The 24,037-nt window shown below is 57.5% G+C and overlaps 1 protein-coding gene across 17 annotated transcripts in view; it reads left to right on the top strand.

Moving 5' to 3' along the window:
* Nucleotides 1-24: 24 nt before the first annotated feature.
* Nucleotides 25-24,037, top strand: part of PAK4 (p21 (RAC1) activated kinase 4) — a 40,427-nt gene continuing 16,414 nt past the window's right edge. Inside the window, exons 1-4 of one of the 17 annotated variants that reach the window (XM_068909774.1) lie at nucleotides 20,717-21,262; nucleotides 21,918-23,146; nucleotides 23,337-23,422; nucleotides 23,898-24,002. Coding sequence is in view for 3 of the 17 variants with exons in the window: in XM_068909785.1 (XP_068765886.1) it covers nucleotides 7,059-7,119; nucleotides 7,344-7,475 (193 nt within the window). In the remaining 14 variants the exon portion in view is untranslated. Of the gene's footprint in view, nucleotides 154-2,718; nucleotides 2,731-2,824; nucleotides 2,891-6,970; nucleotides 7,120-7,343; nucleotides 7,476-7,561; nucleotides 7,585-15,784; nucleotides 15,819-16,134; nucleotides 16,220-19,134; nucleotides 19,255-19,781; nucleotides 19,908-20,151; nucleotides 20,377-20,398; nucleotides 20,632-20,716; nucleotides 21,263-21,917; nucleotides 23,147-23,182; nucleotides 23,423-23,897; nucleotides 24,003-24,037 lie in introns of those variants that run through there. The other 16 variants (XM_068909783.1, XM_068909782.1, XM_068909768.1 and 13 more) reach the window with 16 other exon arrangements.

Genomic DNA, 24,037 nt, shown 5'->3' with positions numbered 1-24,037 from the left:
GCCCGGGGGCGGTGCCCGTTGCCAGGGGAACGGAGGCGAAGGAGGGGCGGGGCGGGTGCCCGGATGTGGCTCTTTCCTAACATGGCGGCGGCGGCGGCCGAGTGACCGGGCGGGAGCGTGAGCGTCGGCCCCGCCCCTCGGGCAACGCTAGGGGTGAGGGGGGGGCCGAGGGGGACGTTTTGGGCGGGGGGGGGAAGGCTGAGAGAGAGGTGGAGGTGGGGGGCTGAGGGGGGACATGGGGGTCTGAGGAGAGACAGAGAGAGGGGGAGGTGGGGGTCTGAGAGGGACGTGGGGGGGGGGACGTGGGGGTCTGAGGAGAGGCCGAGAGAGGGGGGGAGGTGGGGGTCTGAGGGGGACATGGGGGTCTGAGGAGAGGCCGAGAGAGGGGGAGGTGGGGGTCTGAGGGGGACATGGGGGTCTGAGGAGAGACAGAGAGAGGGGGAGGTGGGGGCTGAGGGGGAGTTGGGGGTCTGAGGAGAGACAGAGAGAGGGGGAGGTGGGGGGCTGGGGGGGACATGGGGGTCTGAGGAGAGGCCGAGAGAGGGGGAGGTGGGGGTCTGAGAGGGAGTTGGGGGTCTGAGGAGAGACAGAGAGAGGGGGGAGGTGGGGGGCTGGGGGGGGACATGGGGGTCTGAGGAGAGACAGAGAGAGGGGGAGGTGGGGGGCTGGGGGGGGACATGGGGGTCTGAGGAGAGGCCGAGAGAGAGGGGGAGGTGGGGGTCTGAGAGGGAGTTGGGGGTCTGAGGAGAGGCCGAGAGAGGGGGGGAGGTGGGGGTCTGAGGGGGACGTGGGGGTCTGAGGAGAGACAGAGAGAGGGGGAGGTGGGGGGCTGGGGGGGGACATGGGGGTCTGAGGAGAGACAGAGAGAGGGGGAGGTGGGGGCTGAGGGGGAGTTGGGGGTCTGAGGAGAGACAGAGAGAGGGGGAGGTGGGGGTCTGAGGGGGACATGGGGGTCTGAGGAGAGACAGAGAGAGGGGGAGGTGGGGGTCTGAGGGGGACATGGGGGTCTGAGGAGAGACAGAGAGAGGGGGAGGTGGGGGTCTGAGGGGGACATGGGGGTCTGAGGAGAGGCCGAGAGAGGGGGAGGTGGGGGCTGGGGGGGAGTTGGGGGTCTGAGGAGAGACAGAGAGAGGGGTGAGGTGGGGGGCTGAGGGGGAGTTGGGGGTCTGAGGGGAGACAGAGAGAGGGGGGGAGGTGGGGGTCTGAGGGGGACATGGGGGTCTGAGGAGAGACAGAGAGAGAGGGGGAGGTGGGGGCTGAGGGGGAGTTGGGGGTCTGAGGAGAGACAGAGAGAGGGGGAGGTGGGGGCTGAGGGGGAGTTGGGGGTCTGAGGAGAGACAGAGAGAGGGGGAGGTGGGGGGCTGAGAGGGACGTGGGGGTCTGAGGAGAGACAGAGAGAGAGGGGGAGGTGGGGGTCTGAGGGGGGACATGGGGGTCTGAGGAGAGACAGAGAGAGGGGGAGGTGGGGGTCTGAGAGGGAGTTGGGGGTCTGAGGAGAGGCCGAGAGAGGGGGAGGTGGGGGTCTGAGGGGGAGTTGGGGGTCTGAGGAGAGGCCGAGAGAGAGGGGGAGGTGGGGGTCTGAGGGGGACATGGGGGTCTGAGGAGAGGCCGAGAGAGGGGGAGGTGGGGGTCTGAGGGGGACATGGGGGTCTGAGGAGAGACAGAGAGAGGGGGAGGTGGGGGCTGAGGGGGAGTTGGGGGTCTGAGGAGAGACAGAGAGAGGGGGAGGTGGGGGGCTGGGGGGGACATGGGGGTCTGAGGAGAGGCCGAGAGAGGGGGAGGTGGGGGTCTGAGAGGGAGTTGGGGGTCTGAGGAGAGACAGAGAGAGGGGGGAGGTGGGGGGCTGGGGGGGGACATGGGGGTCTGAGGAGAGACAGAGAGAGGGGGAGGTGGGGGGCTGGGGGGGGACATGGGGGTCTGAGGAGAGGCCGAGAGAGAGGGGGAGGTGGGGGTCTGAGAGGGAGTTGGGGGTCTGAGGAGAGGCCGAGAGAGGGGGGGAGGTGGGGGTCTGAGGGGGACGTGGGGGTCTGAGGAGAGACAGAGAGAGGGGGAGGTGGGGGGCTGGGGGGGGACATGGGGGTCTGAGGAGAGACAGAGAGAGGGGGAGGTGGGGGCTGAGGGGGAGTTGGGGGTCTGAGGAGAGACAGAGAGAGGGGGAGGTGGGGGGCTGGGGGGGAGTTGGGGGTCTGAGGAGAGGCCGAGAGAGGGGGAGGTGGGGGTCTGAGGAGAGACAGAGAGAGAGGGGGAGGTGGGGGGTATGGGGGGTGAGGGGGTCATGGAGCTGAGGGCAAGAGGGGTTTAGGGACTTGGGGAGAGATGGGGGGGGCCGGGGAAAGGGGGAGATGGAGCTGAGGGGAATTTGGGGCTTGGGGGGGCTGAGAGGAAGCTGAGGGAAAGGGAGGGATGGGTGGGAGGGAGTGAGGGGGAGATGGGGGGGTGAGGGGAGACGGGGGTGGTATAGAGGAAGGTGGGTGCTGAGGGGGTGGCTGCGGGGAGGGGGGGGACACTGGGCGCGAGGGGCCGCGCAGTCCCGAAGGGAAGGGGGCGGGGAGTGAGGTGCGAAGGATTGAGGCCCCTTAAAAATAAGGGGAAGAGGGTGCGGGAGAAGGGGGCCACAGGGGCGCCGAGGTGGCGGAAGAACCGGGGAGGGGGATTTGGGGTCTACCCCAATCCTCAGGGTCGCGGAGGCAAGAGGGCTGCTTTCTCCGAGTCCTAGAAAGAGCCAAAAACGTGGGTTATAGGGTGTTGCTGGGCACCTGAGGATGCGCAGGCAGCGTGCTTGGCCGCGTAAGGAGCCTTACGAAAACGTCTTGTTCTCGCGCAGCTCCTCTTCGCCTGAGGCTCCCGGCATGCTTAGCTGACTCGCAGACGACTTTTCCCCTCCTCACAGGTAGGAAAACGGGGGCGAAATCGTTCGCCTGCTGGGCTGCGGGTCGGCGGCGAAGCTGAGAGTTCGGCCTGGGAGTCCTTTTTCCCCCTGGCTCCCTCTCTAGTAACCACGCGCCGCTTTTCAGAAGAGCTTTTTCTGCGTGTGCGCCTGGAAGCTTGGGGCGCTTCGCGCCTTAGTGTAAACGAAGGACCCCGCGTCGGATTTTGGGGCGGCCGAGGAGAACGAGGCTGAGAAAGCGAATGCTCCTCTTCGTCCTAAAAAACCTATCTAACTCTCCCCGAGCGTAGCTCAAAAACGAGGGAGGAAAATCAGAAAATGCGTGATTGGTGTCACCGTTAAATTCCTGGAGATAAAACGTTGCGGGTGAAACTGTCAGAGCCCTCCGTGCGCGCTCTGGGATGCAGAAATACGAGTTGGTCCTTTTTCTGCGTGTTTGGTAACAGCGCTGTCAGTGACCGTGTTCGGGAGCGGATGTCTCTCGTTCTAGTGCTTCAATTAGCTGCAGTGGAAATGCCACTAATTGCTAGTAAGTGGAATGGGAGCACAGATTAAAAGTGGAGCAAGACTCAGCCTGCAAATGCTGAAGATGCTGACTGTTTTTTTTTCCAAATAAAAATAGTTGCGTGTTAATCGGTACCCGGGGGTCACAAAGCAGGGCTTAGAAGAGAGCAACCGTTCCTCCCGAGGTGTGCGGACCAGCCCGCGTCGGCTCGGGCTTTTCTAACGACCCAGTTGCTTCCCACGATTGATGGGACCCAGTTTTTACCTATTTTTATTCTTACTCTTTATTCTTTCTTATTTTTTTATTCTACTTTTTTCTCTTTATTTTTTATTCTACTCTTTTTTTTTTTTTTAATATGTTTGTCAGTGTTTACGGGGCCCTTCTCTTCCCAGTATCTGGCTGATTTAATGGTCAAGTTGAATCGCAGAGAGCTCTGGGGTTAGATTTTTTCCTAACATCTCATGCCACTTTGGGCTGGATATTCAGACGAAGCGAGACGTAAGTTGTACAGGAGCTGGGATGCCTCAGAGCTACCAACTCCTATGTCTCTCACTGGGTGTCCCTTGAAAACAGGACTTTGCCACGGTTTGGCACACCAGGAACAGATAAAGGGTAAAAATCCCCGTCCTCTACTCTGCAGCGCTCCTCTTTCAATAAGCGCGGGGCACGAAGCCGCTCTGATCCTCGCGCTAGCCGACGCTCTCTACCTCCCTGCAGCAGGTACGGTGCCAGCAGCGCCTGGGAAAGTTTTATCTGTCCCACGGTACTGTTTTCGCTAGGGACAGAAAATTGACAGGCGGCAGCACAGGCAGCGCCTGCCAAACGCGGGTTTAGTTCTTAGTCGTGGATTTATTCGCTTGCGTAACTCGTCTCCCCGTGCCCACCGGTTCGCTGGGCTGAGTTTAACCAGAGCTGGAGATGAGGCTGGCGCATCTTGCGCTGCGCTCGCTGTGTTCTTTCGCATCGAGGATAATGCTTTGTTTGTTGAAGCAAAGCTGTGGAACAGAACCGGAAAATTTCCGGGATTACTTTTGAGTTACGTTTTTTGCTGTAAATTAATCAGTTTTGCAGCAATTAACTGGGTGTGTTACAGGGCTTGCAAATTGATGCTGGCTGCATCCTACGCAATGGGCTTGTAAATATCTGCAAATTGGATTTATTGAAAATACCCAACTGTGGAGTGTGGCTTGAGGGAGGATACAGCTAACCTTAGGAGAGCTGAAGGAGGAGTGGGGGGGGGGGGAAAAAAAGCTTTTAAAGCTTTTTAAATAGAGCCCCAAACAAGGTTTGAATAGTAGCCAAAGAATTAGCTGTTTGCTGCCAGTAAAAACATTAACTAATCCTGGCAGCCTTTTAAGGAAAGTATCTTTCTTTCTGGTTAAGAAATAAACCTGTTAGACTTATTTATTGTCCCCCGCACAGGTTGCGGGAGGCTTTCTGGAAACTGCGTAGAAATCCCACGTAGAAATGGAAATATGTGAACCGTTGTGCTTAGAGAAGTTGTAACGTGAGGCTGTGTGAATCTGTGGCCGATGTCGCGTTCCCGTAAACGTTTCTGACCTGTAACGCTTCAGAAAGTTCACTCGGAAAAACCTCCTTGGCCTGCTGATCAGGTACCACCCTGACATTCACAAATAAAGATAATTAGCTAGAAAATATTTTGGTGCTGAAATAACCACAAAAGTTTCCGGGGTAGATACTGGTGAGATAACGATCGCTGTCCACTCGGGTTACGTTTTACCTCCGTTCACTGGAAACTTACGCTCTGCTCCCCTTCCTCTGTGTTGTTCTGAATTCCCAGATGTTTTCCAGATACCAGTTATCTTTATTTTCATGTGCAGAGGTGACATTTATTTTGCTAAAACTTATCAAATCTGCCAGAAGGAAGCAGTCTCTGCAAAAATAAAAAGTCACGGGGTTCACTCTCGACCCCTTGGTGCGCTTTGTGCCGTCTCCTTTTAGAAGTCGGCGACTTTGTTTGCTGATTCCTTGCTTGATGCTGCCTGTCTCACCAAGTTGTTGTTTGATATTACTGGTGTTTTAAAATACGTATTTCCAGCTGGAACTATGTTGAAACAGGCTCCCACCTGTAGGATGTCCCTAAGTCTTCGCTAGACCAGCGGGCTCTCTTCTGTCGTGCGGCTTCTCTCTCTCCGCAGACGGGCAGCGGGATCAGGTTGCCTCTTAACGTTCTCTCCTCTCGTTGCTGCTTTTCTTTGGAGGGGGAGGTTTTTTTATTAATGGCACCGTCGGCTGCTGGACAGGGAGTGCCTCCCCGCTCCTTGTCTGCGCGAGGAGTAGGAAAGTCTGAACCACCCAAGCGCTGAGACAAATGCATCTCTTTGTTTTGATTATTGACTAGTCAAAGCGGGGGGGGAAGGTACAAACGTATCTTAGCGTGCAGCGACTGTAACGGTCAGCTGGAGAGGGGCTCCGCCAGCCGCCTGTGGAAAAAACAGCTCTTTTCATGAGCCACCTCGCTCCCTGCCCAGACCCCCCTCCTTCCAGCATACCTGGAAGTTTGCCACGTTCAGGCTGTTTTTGACAGTGCAGGGAACAAGTCCCAGGGTCTTTGCAGAGTGGCCCGGAGCAGACGGCTCGCATACCTCTGCTGACTTCAACTTTGGCAGAACAGCCCAGGGCGAAAGGTTTTGCGTCTCGGGGGCTTTTCTTCAATTCCGGATCGCTGGCCGGGTAAGAGCTAACTCCTTTCCTCCTCCCGGCTGCTAGCGTCTTACCTCTGCCCTTTGGCAGGCGTTTTGCAGAGCGTGAAACGTCTTGGCGGCGGCGGACCAGCAGCGCTCTTTCTACAGTGGGCGACTTGCAGGTCTCCCGGTACCAGCTGTGACAGCAGCTATCATTATATCACGTCTTATTTCTTGCCAGCTCGCTTTGTGCAAGCCACTGGAACCCCCTAGCCCTGTCAAATCACTGCTGGCCTCGCTGGCATCCAAACCATTGACTTAGAAATGAAAGCTCTGCCATCAGCGTGGCTAGTCAGGCGAGCCATCTCGCGCACCTTCCCCTCGGTGCCTGGGTTCTCGCGTTTCCGTCCTGACGCGCTGCAGGTCGGCCTGAAACCCGGGCCGCGCCGCGCTTGGAGCGCGGGAGCCGCTCGAAGCCGCGAGGAACGTGCCGGCGTTTGGGCTGGGCCGCTCTTCCTCGATTAGCGGTCGCGACGGGTCAGCCCGGATGCCGGTGTTTGCCGTCGGGCGGCGAGTCCTGTCGAAACCTGAACTTTCCTTGTGGTCTGATGTCCCTGGGCCGGAGCAGCTGCCCAGGAGCTCCTGCTCGGCGCCTGGGAAACGCAGGAAGGCAGTGTGGGAAGGGGAGAGGAGCGAGCAGAGGGGAAGATGCTCAGCTTTGGAAAGGATGGAGTTCAAAACGTGGCAGGACCGGAGCGCTGTTGAGGTGCTTCCCTTTGGTTTCGCGCGGCCCACTTCGTTCCTTGGTACCTGGCTTTTACAGATGAGTAACGTACGAATCTGTGGGCGGTCGGCGGAGGAGGGAAAGAGGGTTGGGGGGGGGGGAAGGAAGTGTATTTTTTGCATCACAGTTGGTAGTTACAGCTGATGTAGAGCCTTCCGCTGCTAATTTTGCGCTCCCGGAGAACGAGCAACTCTCTTTGCACGTTTGAGAGAACTTGACGATACGCGCAGCGTAGGGATGCGTCCGTTCCTTAACGCCGTGTCTTCCCCCAGCTCGCAGCTGAAGGGTGTTTTTGAGGGTGAGGAGAGGGGATGCGGTATCGGAGGTTAATTTTGGAAGGGTGTTTTTGAGGGTGAGGAGAGGGGATGTGGTATCGGAGGTTACCGTCGCTCAGCTGAGACGTGCTGCGTCCTCGCATGGAGAGCGGGAGGGCGGACAGCGCTCTCCTTCGCGCTGCACGCTTTCTGCCCCGTGCCTGAAGAATTTCCTGACTCTACTGTATGGTTTGACTTCCTTTTCCAGGCTCATTCTTTACCGCAGGTTTGTGGCCAGCCTGTCTGGAGAAGGAGGAGTCGCCTTCGTATCCCTCTGAACCGCCTGTTGCCGCGGCTCTGCCATTTTGTCTGCGCACCGCTCTGCAGGGAACGGCTTTGGGTATTTTTTTTTTTTTTCTTTTCCTCCAGATTCTTTGCTTCACGCACTCGGCCAGGAGCTGCTTTCAAAGCAACGAAGTAAAACTTCCCTGGAGGTTGGCAATTTGCAGGTATTCTTTATCTCGAGGGATTAGGCCTGTGCCAAAACTGTGAACAGAGCGAGCAGGTTTAAAAATTAAAGCATCTTGGATCTGGCCTGTGCCTCCCTTCCGGTCGTTGGGACCGACGCGGCTTCTTTCCGAGGGCTGTGGCTGTGGTCTAGAAGCCTCTAACAAAAAGCAGCAGCGAGATAACTAGCAGCTGGGCCTGCTGCCTGTCTGAGCAAACTGGACCGCTGGGTCCCGGTTCGGCAGCGAGCTTGTCTTTCCACCGCTGAGCGCGGCGGTGACGGGGCTGTATAGGATGAAACGTCCGATTCGGAGTGGCGATTCCTCTAGGTGTCCTCATTGCAGTGTGGACTTCGGTGTCGTCGACTGTAATTTTTTTTTTTTTCCCCTCGTTTTTTTTCCTCCTCTCTCTGGAGTTAGCAGGCTTACACCCCCCCCCCATCCCCCAAATGACCCAGCGATGTCGGCAGACAGCCCCGTTCGCCCGAACGCGAAACGTCACCCGCTTGCGACCCTGGGTGTGGTTGGGGTTCTGGTTAAGGGCGACGCTCGGGTCCCCTCTGAGCCCAACGTCTCCGGGAAGATGAGCTGTCCCTTCCCAAGAAAAGCTAGAAGGGCTGAGTCAGCTGGGCTGGGGCTGGCTGCGTGATTCTGGGATATTTTCCTTGTGAGGCAGGCGATGTAATTAACGCCCCTAACGAGGGCGCTAGCATCCGATTCCCTGAAACCGGAGGGCGCTGCAATTTGGGGGAGGTTGCATTAACAAATTGGCCTTGCCAGCGGAGGGCTTGTTTCCTCACCAGAGAGCTGATGTGGTTGTGTTTCTGCGGCGGGAGCTCGGGGCAGCCCCGTCCTCCCCGCTGGGTTAAGCGCAGTAGTTACGCCAGCGTCTGCTGTCCGAGCCTGAGGAGGAAGGACGTTTTGCCCAGAAGTCTTCCCCGGCTCCGGGAGAAATCCCAGGGCCCTTCTGCAGCTTCTGTGCAGCCTAATTACAGCTGCATCGTTTTTATTAAATAAAAACTGATTTCTCTGGAGCTTAGCAGAGAAAGGGAGGGATGTTTGCCATGTGCATTATGAATTGAGCCATGGCAGGTCTAGTGTTTCAAAGACAACTTTACACAGCGCAGGTGCAGCTTGCGTTTCAAAACAGGTTTCCCAGCTGGTGTGATGTATCCTGAAGAATTTGCTCTTTTTCTTAGGGCTTTTTTTGTTTTGAAGTGGGAGCCACATTCTTTCCCCAGGCTGAATAGAAATTACCCATTCCAAAGAGCGGAGTGCTTTTTGAGACCAGCATGATGGTTTCTTAGCCCAAATAACGCCGGCTAGCTCGTTCCTCAGACAGACCTGATGAAGCAGGCTCATCTAGCAGCTGAGCTCAGACTGCTGCGATGTTTTAGGCTTTACACACTTCGGGAGGAATCTGTGTGTGCGGGGTTTTTTTGTTTGTTTTCTTTTTAGGAGAGGGATAAAAAGAGGAATCAGTCTATTGTTGCCGTTCAGCGCAGCCTTTGTGCTCTTTACGCGGCTTTGAACCAAATGCTTCAAAGCTTCTGCAAAATTAAATAATTCAGCATGTGAGCGTGAGCTCCTTAGTTCAGTTTTCAGGCGCTTGTGTTGCAGGGCCGAGCGGAGGAGTAGGGCGCTTGGCGTTGCCAGATCCTCCCTTGCGGCGATGGCCGAGGGACGCTAAGCTCGGTAGGAAGCATCTTGGCGAAGACCGGTTCTCCCCGGGTCAGCCGGCGAGGGAACGGGCCGCGTTCGTACGGCGCGGGGGTGTCGTTTGGGAGTTAGCTCGATTCTGGGGCTTCCCGGGGCCGCGCCATCCGCGCTGGGGTCAGAGCAGCGTCCCTGTGACCAACTTCTAGAGCTGTTTGTTCTTCCAAGCGCGGAGGTGATTCGTATACCCCAGGGCCTTTCATTAAGAGCTCGAAAGAGGCGATGACAGGCCTTTGGTGGCCAGACAAAGAGATGTTTAAATAATGACTGTTTTCTCCAATAAAGGCGGCAGTAATGAAAATGTAATTCTTTTGAACTGTGCTTGCTCCGCTCTTCCTTCCCCATGCTGCGTGCTTACACGGTGCAAATGAGCTGTAATTTTTGTAAATGATGTAAGGGGCTAATTAAAGGTTTTACTTGGCTAATCAGCTTGCAGTTTCATTAGCACCGAATGGTAATCACTTGCTGAAGAGCAAATTGACTTCTCGGCTGCTATGGGCCTGTTACAGTATATTTAACATCCCGCTCGCTCCTGAGGAGCGTGGGCTGCAGGAAAAGGGGCGCAGGGGTGCCCCCCGACTCGGGACGCTTGCCCGGAGTCGCCGCTGCAGAGCTGCGCTTCGGAGAGCCTCGCTTCGCGGACCGCGAGGGTTCGTCGTGCCGGAGCTCGGCGCTCAGAGGGAGATCAAAGCCGGGCGAGCGCGGGCGTCTGCGCCTGCCCGATTCCAGCGTTGGAGGACTGACGCGTGGGATGTGCTTTACCCTCGGGTAGGTAGTGACCGGCATGGGTTGCTGTCTGCCTGCTCTCGTAATGAGCTTTGGCCGGGGCCTGAGCGGGCAGGCGCTCGCGTTTGTGTAAATACGCAGCTGCAGCCGTTAATGGGCTGTCGCAAAAGGGAGACGAGCTCTCAGGTAGGTCTTGACTACGATGTTAACGCGCAGCGCGCTCTGCTCGGGCAGATGGCAACGTGTTAGGCCATTAAAATCCCTCGGCCTGATGAGGGGTGAGCGTTAGCCAGCGGAGTACCTGGTTAGAGTTTTTATTTTAACGTTACCTGAGGCTGGACCGGATGAAACCGAGTCGGCCGACTGCCTGGAAGGAGTGGCTGTTAGTTTGCGGCGCTGAAAGCCTGATGTGCTAGACGTTGTACAAACGTGACTGTTTTCACTCTCACCAGCGCTCTGCGGGTGCTTTGGAAAAGGACAAAACTTGACTGAAAGAATTGATAACAATTCCAGCTTCCCAGGCCCGGGATTCACATTTAATTTGCTGGGTTGCTCAGCAAGCAGCAGAGGAAGGAGCCTGTCCCGCCTTCTCTGGCCTAACACATCAGATATCCGCTGCCTCTGCGCACAGCTTCAGCTAGCAGGTTGCATTTTGTTTCTCTTCTGTTTTCCTGACCTGGTCTAAATAGCAAACTGCAAGAGCAGCATCCCGGCCTCCCTCACGCGCAGCCAGAAGGGGGAACGCACAGGGAGCCGGCTCCGTACCAGAACCATCGCGACCTGACCCGGACAAAGTCAGTCTGTGCTTACGCTCCCACCGGTCCGTGCGCAGAGGGCGTTGCGCTGCAGAGGCCCAGCTTAGACGGTAAGGACGGCCCAGTTGGTAAAGAATCGCCTTCGAATGAAAAATACTGCTGGTGCAGCCACGAGTGCGGACCCTGGAGCTTGGTCTCTCCGTGCCCATCTGTAAAACGCAGAGAAACTGCATCTGCTTTTCTTTCCGCTCCTCTCGAGACGCTGCATCAAGCCGCTGAGGAAGGCGTACGACCAGCTGGAAGCTAACGGGAACGTCGTCCTAGACGCACTTCGCTTTTGAAGCGCGCCCCAAAGTCACCTTGGGACGCTGAAATCTCCTTGCCCTCCCGGCCTGGAGCGTGCGGAGCCTAATGGCTGGGTGAAAGCCGAGCTCTCTAAGCGCGTGTAATTAATGCGCTGTTTAGGTGGAATAACCGGAGATGCCCGTGCCAGTTCCCTTCTGCATTCCTCGCATGCCTCGCTTCTCCGCGCTCCCCGGCCCCCTGACCCTGCGATTTCTGTCTCAGCGGGAACCTCGCGCCGCAAAAACGCGAGCCGGCGCTGCAGCCGAATCCGAGCGCGGCTTCGCTGCCTCCCCTCCGGAGCCGGCCCGCGTGAAAGCGCCGGCTCGGCTTCCCACCCGCTCCGCCGCGGTGCTTTGATCCGCAGGCTCTGCGTGCGGAGAAGATCGAGTTCTCTGGCCTCCCCGTAACCAAATATGCTGGGCCAGGCCAAACGTTTCCGCCTCCTAGAAGCCCTGCTATCACATAGGTTTCTTGCTGTCATTGGCTGCCTCCCTAATGTGACATTAAACAGGGGGTTCCTGCCTTTGCGGCGTCCTGGATTTCCAATGGAGTGAATATTAAGGGCGCTGAGGGCACAGCTCCCGTGCAAATTGGAGGGGGAAGGCCCCCGAACGAGAGAGAATTAAGTGCTGCCTAACGCTTCTTTGGCAAAAGGTAAGTGTAAAGGGGCCGAGTCGTGAAGTTGCGCTGAAGATGAGCTTTAATGTCGTCAGTCACGGGCCGTAAAATCACCTGGTCCTATAGGAAAGGAATGTAAAGATACAGGTGTCTGGCTCTTGTGGCTCCGGTCTCCGAGCAGCTCAGTCGTTAACGAAGTTACGGCTGGTAGCGGTCGCTGGAGTTGGTGCTTTGAGGTAGGTTGAGATACTTACTCTTATTTTATGTATGTATAAATTGCACGGCGGGATCCAAAATAACCTCTCGAAACTCTTCTCGCGCTGGGTTTTGTGCCAAAGGGTGGCTGGGGTTGCCTTAATGAGGAATTTCAGCTGGTTTTGCGCCTGCGAGCTGCCTGCGGTAGCAGCACCCAAGGGACCGCTGGAGGTGTGCGAGGAACAAGGTCTGCAAAGTGTCTCCATCTCATCAGCACCGAAGGGGAGGCCCTGGCTTTTGTGCTTGCAGTTGCATTGGCGTTTTTTTTTTGTTCCCTGCCGCAAACACTTCAGCTGATTACAACGTTGGCACCTTATAAAATCCCTCCGAGGTAACGCCTCCTTTTCCCTCTGGGAGACGGCTTGTGCAGAAGAGCTTCTGTGGTGGCACATAAATTTAACGAGTGCTCCCGCAGGCTCCTCTCCTGCAGAAGTCTCTGTCGCTACGCTTGTGGATCGCCTACCCCATCTCCTGACGCTTTGTAAGAGCGGTTTTTTTTTTTCCCCTAAAATTGAGCGGGGCCGGTTGGTGCCGGCAGCGGAAGGGTGGTAACCCAGCCTTGATGTCCTCCTCCCGCTGCTGTAGGAGGTGGCGGCAGCGCCAAGGCTGCCGCTTCTTAACCCCCACCGATAAATCCACCTTTCGTTTTACACTGCAAACCATAAACATGTTGGATTTAGGAGTCTGCGATATTGGGGGACGATTTGGCCCCTCTCGCCGAGTGAGGCCTCCGATTCCAGCAGAGCTATTTTGGTTTCATAGCGGGAGCAGTCTCCCTTTGGAGCAGCAGAAGAGGAGGTTGCCCACCTTAAGTCTTTCTTCCTCAGTAAGCGTTTTCAAGCCCGAGTTGTGTTTAGAAGTACAATCTGCTGCCAGATTACATTAAAATCATCATTACTAGTAATTCCCCTCTGAGGCTGCTGGCACAGCAAGACTGGTTATGTATAAATGAAAGAGACTGACTGCATTGGTGGTTATTTATCGTTTGCAACTTTGGGCCGCTAGCGGTACTGTTTCCAGGTTGAGAGGTGACCTCCCCGCGTAGCTCGTTGCTGATGTGGCTTGTCCTCCTTTTGCCGCTGCTGCGGTTATCTAGTTTAATGAAACGGGGGCCAATAAAACATGCTTAGTCCCAGAAATAATCTGAATTAAAACGCGGTCCCTCTCCACCCCCACCCCGTACCTCTCTGGAACGGGTGGTAACCAGAGGTATTTCACAGTTGGGAAGGCTCGCTCTTCGTTGTCGGCGGCACGAGGAAGCCCTCTCCGCGACAATTATGGCAATTCCAGCAGTTTAAGTATTCTCGGGACTCTGAAACACAAATGCGATGACCCGTCCCATGTAAATCGCCGCTTGCTCAGGAGCCTGGGAAGCTGCGGCCGTCGGGGGCCGCGGCCAGCGATCGGTCGTCTGAACGTGGAGAAGCGTGTTTGTGCTGGCCTTAGGTCTGCCCGGGATAGACGGGGAGGAGGAGATGATGGCAGATATAAACCAGGAGGCTTTTTTCTTTTTAATCAGTTTGGAACTTCCACTCGAAGTTATATTTGAGGGGTTTTGGTTAACCCCGCTATAAGCGGATGAGCCACACGTGTAACAGCTCGTCAGCTGGTGGGCCGATTGCTCCCGAACTCGCAGTACGGAAACAGTTTGGTCTTTATGAGGTTTTCCACACCAGTCGTTAAACTGCTTATGCTTCCAGAACAGAGACCCTAAAAAGGACGTGCGACTTGTGTTTCTGGCCTTAAAACAACATCCTTTGAATTCAAAGCACTTTTCGCGTTTTTCGAGGTACGTAATGGGAAGGGGTTTTGTTCGTTTTAGATTCTCGCCTGGTCTTTGCCTTGCTATCGTTGCTGCCGCTGATGCTTTTTCTAAAAGTTTCAGCTTTAGCTGACGTTGCCTTGCTGGGAAAAAGCGGCCGGGTGCGGCGTTGGTCCGCGCCACGGCCTCGGAGGAGCTGAGCACTCGCCGCTCCGGTGGTTGAACTGTCGGGGCTCTTGGATGCGTTGTCCAGTTTTAATTAGCAAAGTACAGATTTAGGTCTTGAGGCCCTCAGGTACGTGAGCTCGGTTGCCAAGTGTAGGTTTGAGGGCTTTTCGTGAAGGGTTCAGGATACCAACCTACAGGACCTGGAAGAGCCTGGACTTCCAGGGCTCTCAGTACTTCTCCTCTTGGAGATCCCATTCGAGAAGCTCTGGACCTACGTGGGGCGGTTGAACCTCCCAGATCGTTTCCTTTCCTGCAAAACTTTTTTGGCTAACGTAATTTTCCTGCAGTTCTAGGTAAAATGAAGCGCGAGCCAAAGAGCTGGTGGCTCCTCTGAGGTTGTAGAGCCCAGTCCTTGCCAATCGGGAGGTTATTCAGAGCCTCCGAGAGCTTGCGACCTTCCGGTTTGCAGCCCGAAGGGTGTTCGACGGCCTTTCCGCACCTCGCGCCAGGCAAACGCTTGCAATAGCTTTATCACTCGCTTTATCTGGTTTGTCTTCAGGGTGCTGCCTTAGGTAACAACCCAGCAGCCGCCGAGGAATATTAACTGTATCAGAGCTGCGAGGAGTCGCAAGAAACTTGGAAGTCTGCAGCAGAGCCCGCTCTGAGCGAGCGGCTACGGTGCCTTCCCGAGGCCACGCGCCTCCGCTGCCTCCGAGGGGGTTCGGTACACCACCGCTGCTTAGAAACGAGCCCGGCGTGTTCGTTTTGACCGGCTTCGGTTACTGCGCGAGTTATTTTTCGCGCGCCCCGGGGGGCGCGATCCTCTTGCCCCTCTCGCGGTCGTTAGTCTGACGCCGGAGCGCTTCCACCGAGATGTTGAACGAGCGAAGAGTTTTACAGCGTCAGCCGGAAACGCCGCTCGAATATGAGGGTGGGAAAATCCAGTGGCAGAAGGGGAAGAGTTAAGGGTCGGCGTCTGATGGAGTAAAGGGGCTAAATTCTTCGCGTAACGTCCTGTTACATCCAAAGGCCTCCTGGCCAAGTGGAGAAGGGTCGGAGAATCGATTTGGGTCCAAAGCTGCCCATAGTTAGAGTAATTGGGGGAGGACAGTATTCCCACTCCTTAGGATAGCCATTTAAAAAACAAAATCCTGTGTTTTATTTCCGAGTGGGCATTGGCTTGTTGTGTGGTCTTGGACTGGTCCGTGCTTCCTTTTGCAAAATGATCTTTAATGCTTTGCGGTCCGTCGGTAGGAACTCGCTCTCGTCGCTTCGTATCCGCGCACAAAAATCCAGCTGGGCCTCGGCGTGCAAAGCTTGACGGCGTTAGTGCTGCGAACGTGTCGATGCCTTCAGCTCCCCAACGGTGATTCGGCTCGGTAAAAACCGTCACGGAAATGCGTGGAACGGGCGCAAAATGCGTTCGCCCGCTCTGAAAACGGGGGAGAAACCCTCCAGCCGGCAGAGCAGAGGGAGCGGAGCTTTGCTAGGCGGCTTGGCGCGCGCCGGGATCTCGTCTCGTGCGCGTTATGCGCGTGCAGTTAATCCTGCTTTAAAGGAAGAAACGTGGTCGGCAGGGCTTCTGCTCGCGTCTCTGGAGACCGAGATGAGGGTAATTGGAGCTCGTGCTTCGAGGCACGGATTGCCTCCGCGGGGAATGGAAGGAACCTGCCCGTTTCTGTGCGACGTTGTGCTATAGTATTTTAAGAAACCGGCTCTGAATGCTGGGAAAGAGTTTCTGGGAGGTGTTTGCCCAGACCATATCTCCTTGCCCAAAGCCGGGGGGATCGAACCGAAACCGGTTTGATGACGCTTTAGAGGAGAAAGTCCAATTCTGCGTTGGCACCCGAAGGTGAGTGGCTCAGAGCGTGTGTCATAAACTTGAGGAGAAGGTAGAAGTGGGCCAGGTGCTCCGCTGGGGCTTTTTATTTCTTTTTTTTCTTCTTTTGCCAGAGATATTGGCCATGGCTGGAGCTGGGGGATGGGATTTGGGCTTTCCGGTCTTCTCCTAGGAAGCGGGAAGTTCACTGCGTTGTCCCTCACGTGATAGCAGGTTTCTGTTTGTAAAGAACATGTCGTTCGGTTTGAAAATCCAATCCCTCTCTTTCTCTCTCTTTCTCTTTTTTTCCCCCTCGCTTCCTCTCGTACCATTTTTCGAGCGCAGCAGCTAGTTTCATGGAAAGCCTGAATCGTTTTTTTTTTTCAAAGATTGCTGTCAAAGCAGCCTGCGGTTCCCGAGCGCCTTGTCTCTGAAGACCTCGGAGCTCTCTACAATCCTCTTCCTTCCAGATAAGTCGCTATTATCCTGCTCTGTTGAAGGTGAAACCAAAGTGCAGGGAGGTGACTTGGCCCTTGTTGCGAAGCAAGTCGGGAGAAGAGCCAGGAACAGATCCCAGAAACCTACGTTTTTAAGTCCCTCTCCTCTTCCAGCCCGGCTTAAACACTGAGTCATCGCAGAGCAATGCCGGAGGCTCCTGAGTGCATGGCAAAAGGGGGAAAAAATTAGAATTAGATAAGCGTTTATGGCTCAAATGCAAAACTTTGCGGGGGACCTGGGCTCTCTTGCTTGGGTCCCCGTTACCGAGGGGCTCCGGCGGGTTTGCAATCCCGAGCTCTTGTTCTCCGACCCCGCTCCCCGGGAGCGGGGAGGAGACGGGGCTGGCGTACGAAACAGGTTTTTCCTCCTCGCAGGTCCTTGACCCGCACGTACGATAGGCTTACGAAACCCTTCCCTCGCCCGGGCTGTTGGGTAGGATCGCGCCTCTCGCCCTGGCTCCCGCGCGCGAATCCGAGCTGCGCTCAGGGAAGCCGCCGACCCGAGCGGGCCGCCGTACGCCGGCGGTTTTGCTGCCGCCGTTTTAACGGGGATTCGTGACTAGGCTGGTTTTTGTTTCTTTTTGTGTGCGTGTGTATGTGCCGATAACTATTTCGGGTCGGTGCAGGGTGGTGTTGCTTCGCTGCCGCTCTGCGGAGCATCAAGCGCTTACGACCATAGCAAGGCGTCGGGTTTCTCTAGCTCTGAACCGATGTTTTGACTTAACTGGTTAAGCTCTGGCTTAACGCTCGCCCCCCCAACCGCCCCACCGCCCTTTGTTCCTCGCCCGAATTAACGCTTCCCCGGGGAAGTGGGGGGGGGGGGGGGGTTGCTGCCCTCCCCGCAGCAAACATCAGGACAGTGGCTCCAATTTGGAAAAATAAGAGGATTTATTCCGCTGCAAAATAACCTGCCAAAAGGCACGAGGCTGCGGCTCGGGGACGGCAACTTGGGAAGCGCCGGGCGCTTCCCCGCTCGGCTCGTCCTCTTCCTCCGGCCGACTGGGCAGAGGTCGAGTCCCGATTCCGAACCCCTTTGTCCCTCTTGAAGACCAGCAACCACCCTCTTGAAGACCAGCAACCACCCTCTTGAAGACCAGCAACCACCCTCTTGAAGACCAGCAGCCACCCTCTTGAAGACCAGCAGCCACCCTCTTGAAGACCAGCAGCCACCCTCTTGAAGACCAGCAGCCACCCTCTTGAAGACCAGCAGCCACCCTCTTGAAGACCAGCAGCCACCCTCTTGAAGACCAGCAGCCACCCTCTTGAAGACCAGCAGCCACCCTCTAGGAAGTCGTTTCCCTTCGGACGGCTGGTGGCAGGTAATGGGATTAACGCTCGAGTCCCGACTTCGGGAAGAGCTCGGCGCCCGCTCGCCTCCTCTCCGCGCCAGCCTCAGCTTGTCGAAACGGGGCTGTTGCCCATAAGAGAAAAAAAAGAAAAGTTGGGACGCGAGCGCGTCGCCGGCCCTCCCGCGCTTCGAGCCGCCTTCGTTAGCCGGTTAAACGAACCCGGCTGGCTTTGCGCGGGAGGGGACGGAGCGGTTTTGGGAAGCTGGCCTTGGCGAGGCAGGAGACGACGAGCATCCAGCCGCTGGTGGCAACGTCCTCGGCGGCCGCAGCTGGAAGAGGACACCTCTGCCCCTTCGTTTCGGGTTTGTCCCCGCGTGGCCGGTTTTCCCCCCTCCGCCCCCGTTCTCGGAAATCGCGGTGCCCTCCAAAGAAATCCCAGGTTTCGAACCGAATTGCCGGCGACGCTGCTAATACAAAAGCAATTTAATCAGCCGGTACCAAACGGCGGTGGGGGCCGCCGCGGAGGTCCCCGTCTTCGTGCAGCGCTCCTCGCTCAAACGTCGAGCTGCTGGTAAGGGTGTTAAAGTGCGGTTTGAGAGCGATGGCTGAGGGCTCCCGGAGCAATATCGGCTTGAAACCCCTCGATTAATTAGCTGGTACGGAGCAGGCAAAAGCGCGGGGCAGCTTTAGAAAACACTAGGCTCATCCTCGCGTCAAGGATCGCCCGGACGCGTGCTTCTGCTAATTGCGTTAAAATTCGGAAAGGTTTGAGAGGGGGAACTCCTTTCTTTGACGTGCTTTTATCTTTTTGCGAATGAATCAGCGGGGTTTCGCAAGGCTCAAAAATTGATGCTAGGGGCTCTTCTCGCCCTCGGCGGCTGAAGAGGGCGGCTGGCGGGTTTAGGTGGCCGCAGCGGCTTTTGAAGGCTTGGAAATCGGAGGGTTTTTATCCTGCTCGTTTTCAGCAAGCTCGTTTGTCCTGGCGTAAGAGAAACGACTCTCCGAAAGGAGCGACGGTTGGTGCAGCTCTTCCGTTAAACGAAGACACGGCGACTCGAACGCCTTCCCCATCGGCATCCTTCCCCTTTCTGCACTCTTGTTCTTCTTCTTTCCAAAAAGATAAAGTGGGAAACCCACCAAAGGCTTAAAAAACAAAAAAGCAGCCTCCGACGCGTCTCTTCCAGCGCGCGAGGCAGCTAAACGGAAACCTCCTGCGTTCGGACGGGTGACGTCGAGCTGTTCGCGGCAGCAGCGCGCGTCGCTGGGGGCAGTTGCGTTGAGCGCCTGCTTTGCCGAAAATAATAATAATTTAAAAAGAAAGCCCTTGCTTGCTTTTGGGGGCAACGCTCTGGGGTTTTGGCACAAATCCGTATCCCGTTTGTGGGATTTGGCCGCTCTGAGCGTTGGTGGGACGGGGCTGTTCAGCCGCCTCTTGGGGCGCTCGAGACGAGGGTGGCGTTTGCACCAAGCTAGGTAACGTCTTAAATCCTGAATTATATATTAAAAAAAAAAAAAGCGGGAGAGCTTAGTTTTCATCTGAGCCTTTTCCCCCCCCCCTCGGATGCCACATCTTTCTGATGTGATTCCAGGAAAGCTTCCAAGCGCCAATTAGCAGTCCGAGGACGACGTGGGAGACATTTGGATCCGTGAAGATGCTGAAAGCGAATAAATAAGAGGGAAAATTAGCACAAATGGGAAGTAAGCAATCTAGTTGTAAAGCAGGGTAAGATGATTATCGTTCCTAACTAATTTTTTTTTTTTTTTTTCCTTCTTTTCCCCCCCACTGGACCTGCCCTCGCTTTGCAGCGGAGGCTGGAAGCTGCAGCGACCTTTGCGCCGCGGCGTTTCCCTCCCGAGCGCTCGTCGCTGCCCGGATGGTCCGGCGCGGCTGGCCGCTGTCGCCTTGCCACGCCGAGTCCCTTTCCCTCCCCTGTTCGTTTGCAAGATTCGCTAGCTAATTGGGCCAATTCAGGGTGTAAGAGCTGATTCACCGCCGGCCGGGGAAATTCCCGCTCGGGGGCCGCGGGCTGGCGAGGCGAGTTCTTCCAGCCGAGATGTCCGCAGGGTTTTCTCGCCGGCCGGCGCCGTGCCCTTATCCTCTCTCCTTCCTTCCCCGGCTTTTGATCCCCAACCACCGAGTGGGGCCCTTGACTGGCTGCTTTGTTTCAAATGTTGCTGCCTCATTGGCTCCCGGCTCAAACCTCCTCTATTCCTGCTCCACTTCTTGCGAGCTCCGGTTTTAACCCCTCCGAGCCTCCGAGCGGCCCTTCCGCCAACTATTCCTTCGGCTTTCGTTCCTCCTCGTTTTTCTTCTCTCCCCTCGCGGCAGAGGCGACTTCAGCCGCCCGGAGGCCGTTCCCCGGTCCTGAAAACATGGTAAGAGCACCCGGGAGATGGTTGGGCTCCCGCGGAGCCGTACGTCTTGGGGAAAGCCGCGCGGCGCTCGCGGGAACGCCTTAATTGGCCTGCGAGCTTCGGGGCGAGCCGTCCCGCTCGGGGAAGCGGAGCGAGCCGTTTCCTCTCGCCGGCGCTTCTGCCTTCCCCGTTCGGGGTTTCGCGTGCGGGGCTCAGCCGGGCTGCTCTCCCCTTTGGCCTTGTGCTCCGTCGGTGCCGCGGAGAGGATGAAGAGACGATGAAGGCAGGAAAACCCCCGGCTTTCTTGCGCGAGCCCCGAGCTGCCGCCGCGAGCTGAGCAGCAGCAGCTTCTACCGGCGTAACCAGTTCCCGGGCGCGATAGGAGCCGGTCGCAAAGCGCGCTGAGCCAGGAAAAGCCGGGACAGGGAGGAAAACGCCGGCGGGGAGAGCTGCGGGCCTGCCGGAGCGACCGTCGGCTCCCGGAAACCAGGTGGGCGGCCGCCGGCGAGCGCCGAGCCCGGTCGGGCCGGGGACGCCACGGAGCCGGCCGGCTCCTGTCCCCGCGGCGCCGGCCGGCGCTGGGGGAGGCGTTGCGAAGTTTGCAGCGTCAGGACGCGGGGGGCCAGAGCTCCCCCCCGGCCGTCCCGCTGTTGCCGTGCCCCCGGCTCTGTTTGGCGTTCAGGCTCGCAGCGATTTTCTTTCCCTCCTCCCGCTGCGGTTCGCAGGAAGCAGCGGGATGGCGAAGGTGAGCGATGCGCTGTCTTGATTTTTTTTTTTTTTTTTTTTGTTTCTTTTCCCCCAACAAGTTTCAGCCAAGGGGGTTTTTTTTGGAGGGGAGGGGACGACACCACGGGGAAGCTCATCGGAGCAAGTTTCTCGGCTTCGCGAGCCGGGCGGAAGCGGGCCGGCCGGCCGGAGAGCGCGGATCCGCAGGGGGATCGCTCCCAGCTCGCCGGCCGAAGGAGACGTGCCGTTTGTTAGCGGCGCCGGGGGCCTTTCGGAGATCGGCTTCGCGGAGGCGACGCGTTTCTGCGGTGCGAGGACAGAGGGCAGGTCGGGGAGCGGGGTTGGGGGTCTCGCTCGCCCTTCCGCCGCCTGCCCAGGTGGGAGAAGCCTTTTTTGCTCGCGAGGGAAGCAAAGCGGCTCGGGCTTTTTTGTTTTGAGCCCGTCGGAGAACGGGGAGGTGTGGGGGGGAAATCCTTTCCCTCCTCGGCAGCAGGGTGAAGCCGCGACCCGCGTCGTGCGCAGGGCCTGAACCCGAAAACCTGGATCGTCCTCGGGAAACGGGCTTCCTGTCCAGCTGCAGCCCGCTGCTAGGGCTCGTCGCCAGCCAACGCTTCCCGGCCGCCGGCGAGCGAAACGTCACCGCCTTGTAGGTAATGTCACCGCGTCCACGGGGACGAGCGGAGCCTCGGGGGGAGTTTGCGGGGGGATGTTGAGGCTCCGTAACAAGAATTTCGTGATCGAGCCGGAGCGAGGAAGGTCTGAAAGAGCGACGAGCCCTAGCAGCGAGAGCAGCTCCTTGTTTCGCCGGAGCCGCCGCCTTTAAAAACCAGGCGTGCAGCTGCGCGCGCGGGGACGAGGAGCGTGCCGGCGCTCATCCGTTCCTGGAGCGTGCCGCGCGGTAAATCCGTTTGCGGTTTGTCCGCGCTGGCGGCAGGACGCCCTGCTGCCGGTCGCACCTCACAGTCTCCCTATCTGGGATCTCACGGGAGAAACGACTTGCCCGCGGGATCTCGTTTTAAATCAGTTTTTTTTTCCTTTTATTGTTGTAGTGTTTTTTAAGGAGTGCTAGGTAACTTGCAGCCAATGCTCAAATAATTTCTGGATGTGGTCAATGGCGGGGAGTTTTCTGCCGTATTTTTGTTTATCCGTGGCTGCTGAAAGTGTTAGTTAATGGTTGACTAATTAAGGGCAGCAGAGATAAAGGCAACGCGACCTGGGTTAGGACAGCGGCGGCGGCGGTGGAATGCGCACAGGGAGGCAACCCCGGATCTCGCCCGAGATTTTAACCCGTTCCTCCCTTCGCAGAAAGGAAGCTTCTTTCCAGGGCGACGTTTGGCCCGAAAGTCGCAGCGGGGAGCTCCGATGGAGATGAAAGGAGGGCTCGGGGCTGGTTTTACCCCCGAGGAACGTATTTGCCCCGCGTTGGAGGCTCAAAACGCAAAGGGAGCCTTTGAGAGAGCGGGATGGGGAAACCGTGCCGGGTTTGCCCGCTTCCAGAGGGGTAAGAAAAACAGGACGGAGACGGGGAGGCATCCAGGCAGAGAAGGACCTTCCCTCCGCCTAACGCGTTGGGCGTTTAAGAAAAACGGTGGACGGGAAGGAAAAAACCTCCGAGACGGCGAGGAAGGGATTGCTGGTGAGGAGGGAGAGCCTTCGCGGATGCCCCGAACGAGGCTCGCTACCAAGGAACGGTTTTGCAGCCTGGATTTGGCAGCGCGGTTTCCTGCGCGGAGGCAGGGATCGTCTCGGGAGCCGTTAAAGTTTTGCGCTGAGCAACGTGTAGGAAGTAGATTGAGGAGGTTAAAATGGAAGGAAACGGCTGCGATCGCCACCAGAAGGCAGCGAAAGTGGTAAACACGGGTCGGCTGGCAAACGCCGCTCCGCTGCCCGTTCGCACTGGGGCACCGGCCCCGGGGCAATCCGAACCCGGCTGCTTCTCCCGGAGACCGCCGGGCTCACGCGTGTGCCGGAGGGGGAAAACGTGCGCGTTGCTACGAAGCCCCTGGGTGGCCCGGGACGGTCCCCAGGCAGCTCTGGCGCGTCACTCCGCTCCGATTCAACGTCCTGTAACTCAACCAACTTTAAAAAGAGGGGAAAAAAAAAAGAAAAGAAAAGAAAAAAAAGAAAATCGCCTTTCGGATGCGGTCGACGGCTCGCGTTTGCAACGCCCGCGCCAGCTGCCCGGCTGCGTTTCGGCATAGCTGGCTCGGTTTTCGGGATCGCCGCAGCCGCGTTCGGGGAGCGGGAACCGTTTGCAACGAAACCGGAGGGAAGGAAGCGTTAAAGGGTTAAAGGAAGCGCCGGACGTCGAGCGAAGCCTGGGGGAGCGATTTCTCCTTTGCTTTTGGCCGGGGGAGCAGCAGGTGGGGAAGCCAAGCCGGCGGGAGCCGCAACGCTGCCAGCGAAGGGGCTGCGGATATTTCAACCTCAGAAAAGAAGAAACCTGAAACCAGCCAGCCGGTTTAGGGAGACGGAGGTGCGGTGAAGCGTCTCGTCGAGGAGGCGGGGAGGACTCAAAGTCGCCAGCGGGGAAGGTACGTGCTCGAATCGGCTCCCTCCGCCTGCGGTCCCCGCGGCGAGCTCCTCTTGGAGGACGGGCTTAGGCGCTGCGCGGCGGCACCGTTCCCGCCGACCTCTGCTTTCGTGCTTCTCTCTGTGGTTTCGGGCGAGTCAAGCGCGTGTTAATCTGCAGCCTCTTGCAGCTTTTATCACTTATTTATTTAGGTCTCGCCTGCCAGGAGTTTCACCTGGGGGCAGCGAGCTTTCGGTGTCTGCTCTGACCCCCCCGAGCTCAGCGCCGCAACGGGCAGGTGCGTTACGTAGCAGTTTAGGCGACGCTTTTAAACCCGCTCTGATCCGCTTAACGCGGCCTCGTCGGAGCCAACGAACCGCTTGTCGAGCGCTGGCCGCGTCGGCCGGGATGAGATCTGGACGGCAGTGGGCCTAAAGAGGAACCGAGCGGTTTTCTTCACTCTGCGTCTCGAAGTCCGGCGCGCGCCGGTAGTTACCGAAATCAGCTGGTTTTGGCGTGCGCGAACCGACCTCCGCGTTGCTCCTAGCAGGCAGGCGCCGGCGCTGCCGTTGGCAGGAAAAGGGAGCCTGGGTGGGCACCCGCCGTCAAGGATGGGTCTCCCGAGAGACGCTCTGCTTCCGCCTGGATCGGAGCCTCCCGAGACGCGAAGGCGTCTGTGCTTTCCCAGCTCTCTCCGCGTCCCGCTGCGGAGGGGCGGCCGCCGAGCGCGAAACTGCCCCTGTTCCCTCTTAACCCCTCTGAACTCTCCGCAGCTCGCCGAGATCCTTCTGGCCACCCGCTGCTCTCCGTAATCCTACGTCGCCGCGGCTGTTTTTCCACTCGGCGGGTTAACGCTTTCCTCTGCTAAACCCTCGGAGGTACGTTCGGCTCTTTAAACCCGGATGGCCACCGC

Source organism: Struthio camelus, chromosome 16, assembly GCF_040807025.1.
Source record: "Struthio camelus isolate bStrCam1 chromosome 16, bStrCam1.hap1, whole genome shotgun sequence".
Lineage (NCBI taxonomy): Eukaryota > Metazoa > Chordata > Aves > Struthioniformes > Struthionidae > Struthio > Struthio camelus.
Note: the sequence above shows the minus strand (reverse complement) of the source record. Positions and strands in the feature narration are given on the sequence as shown.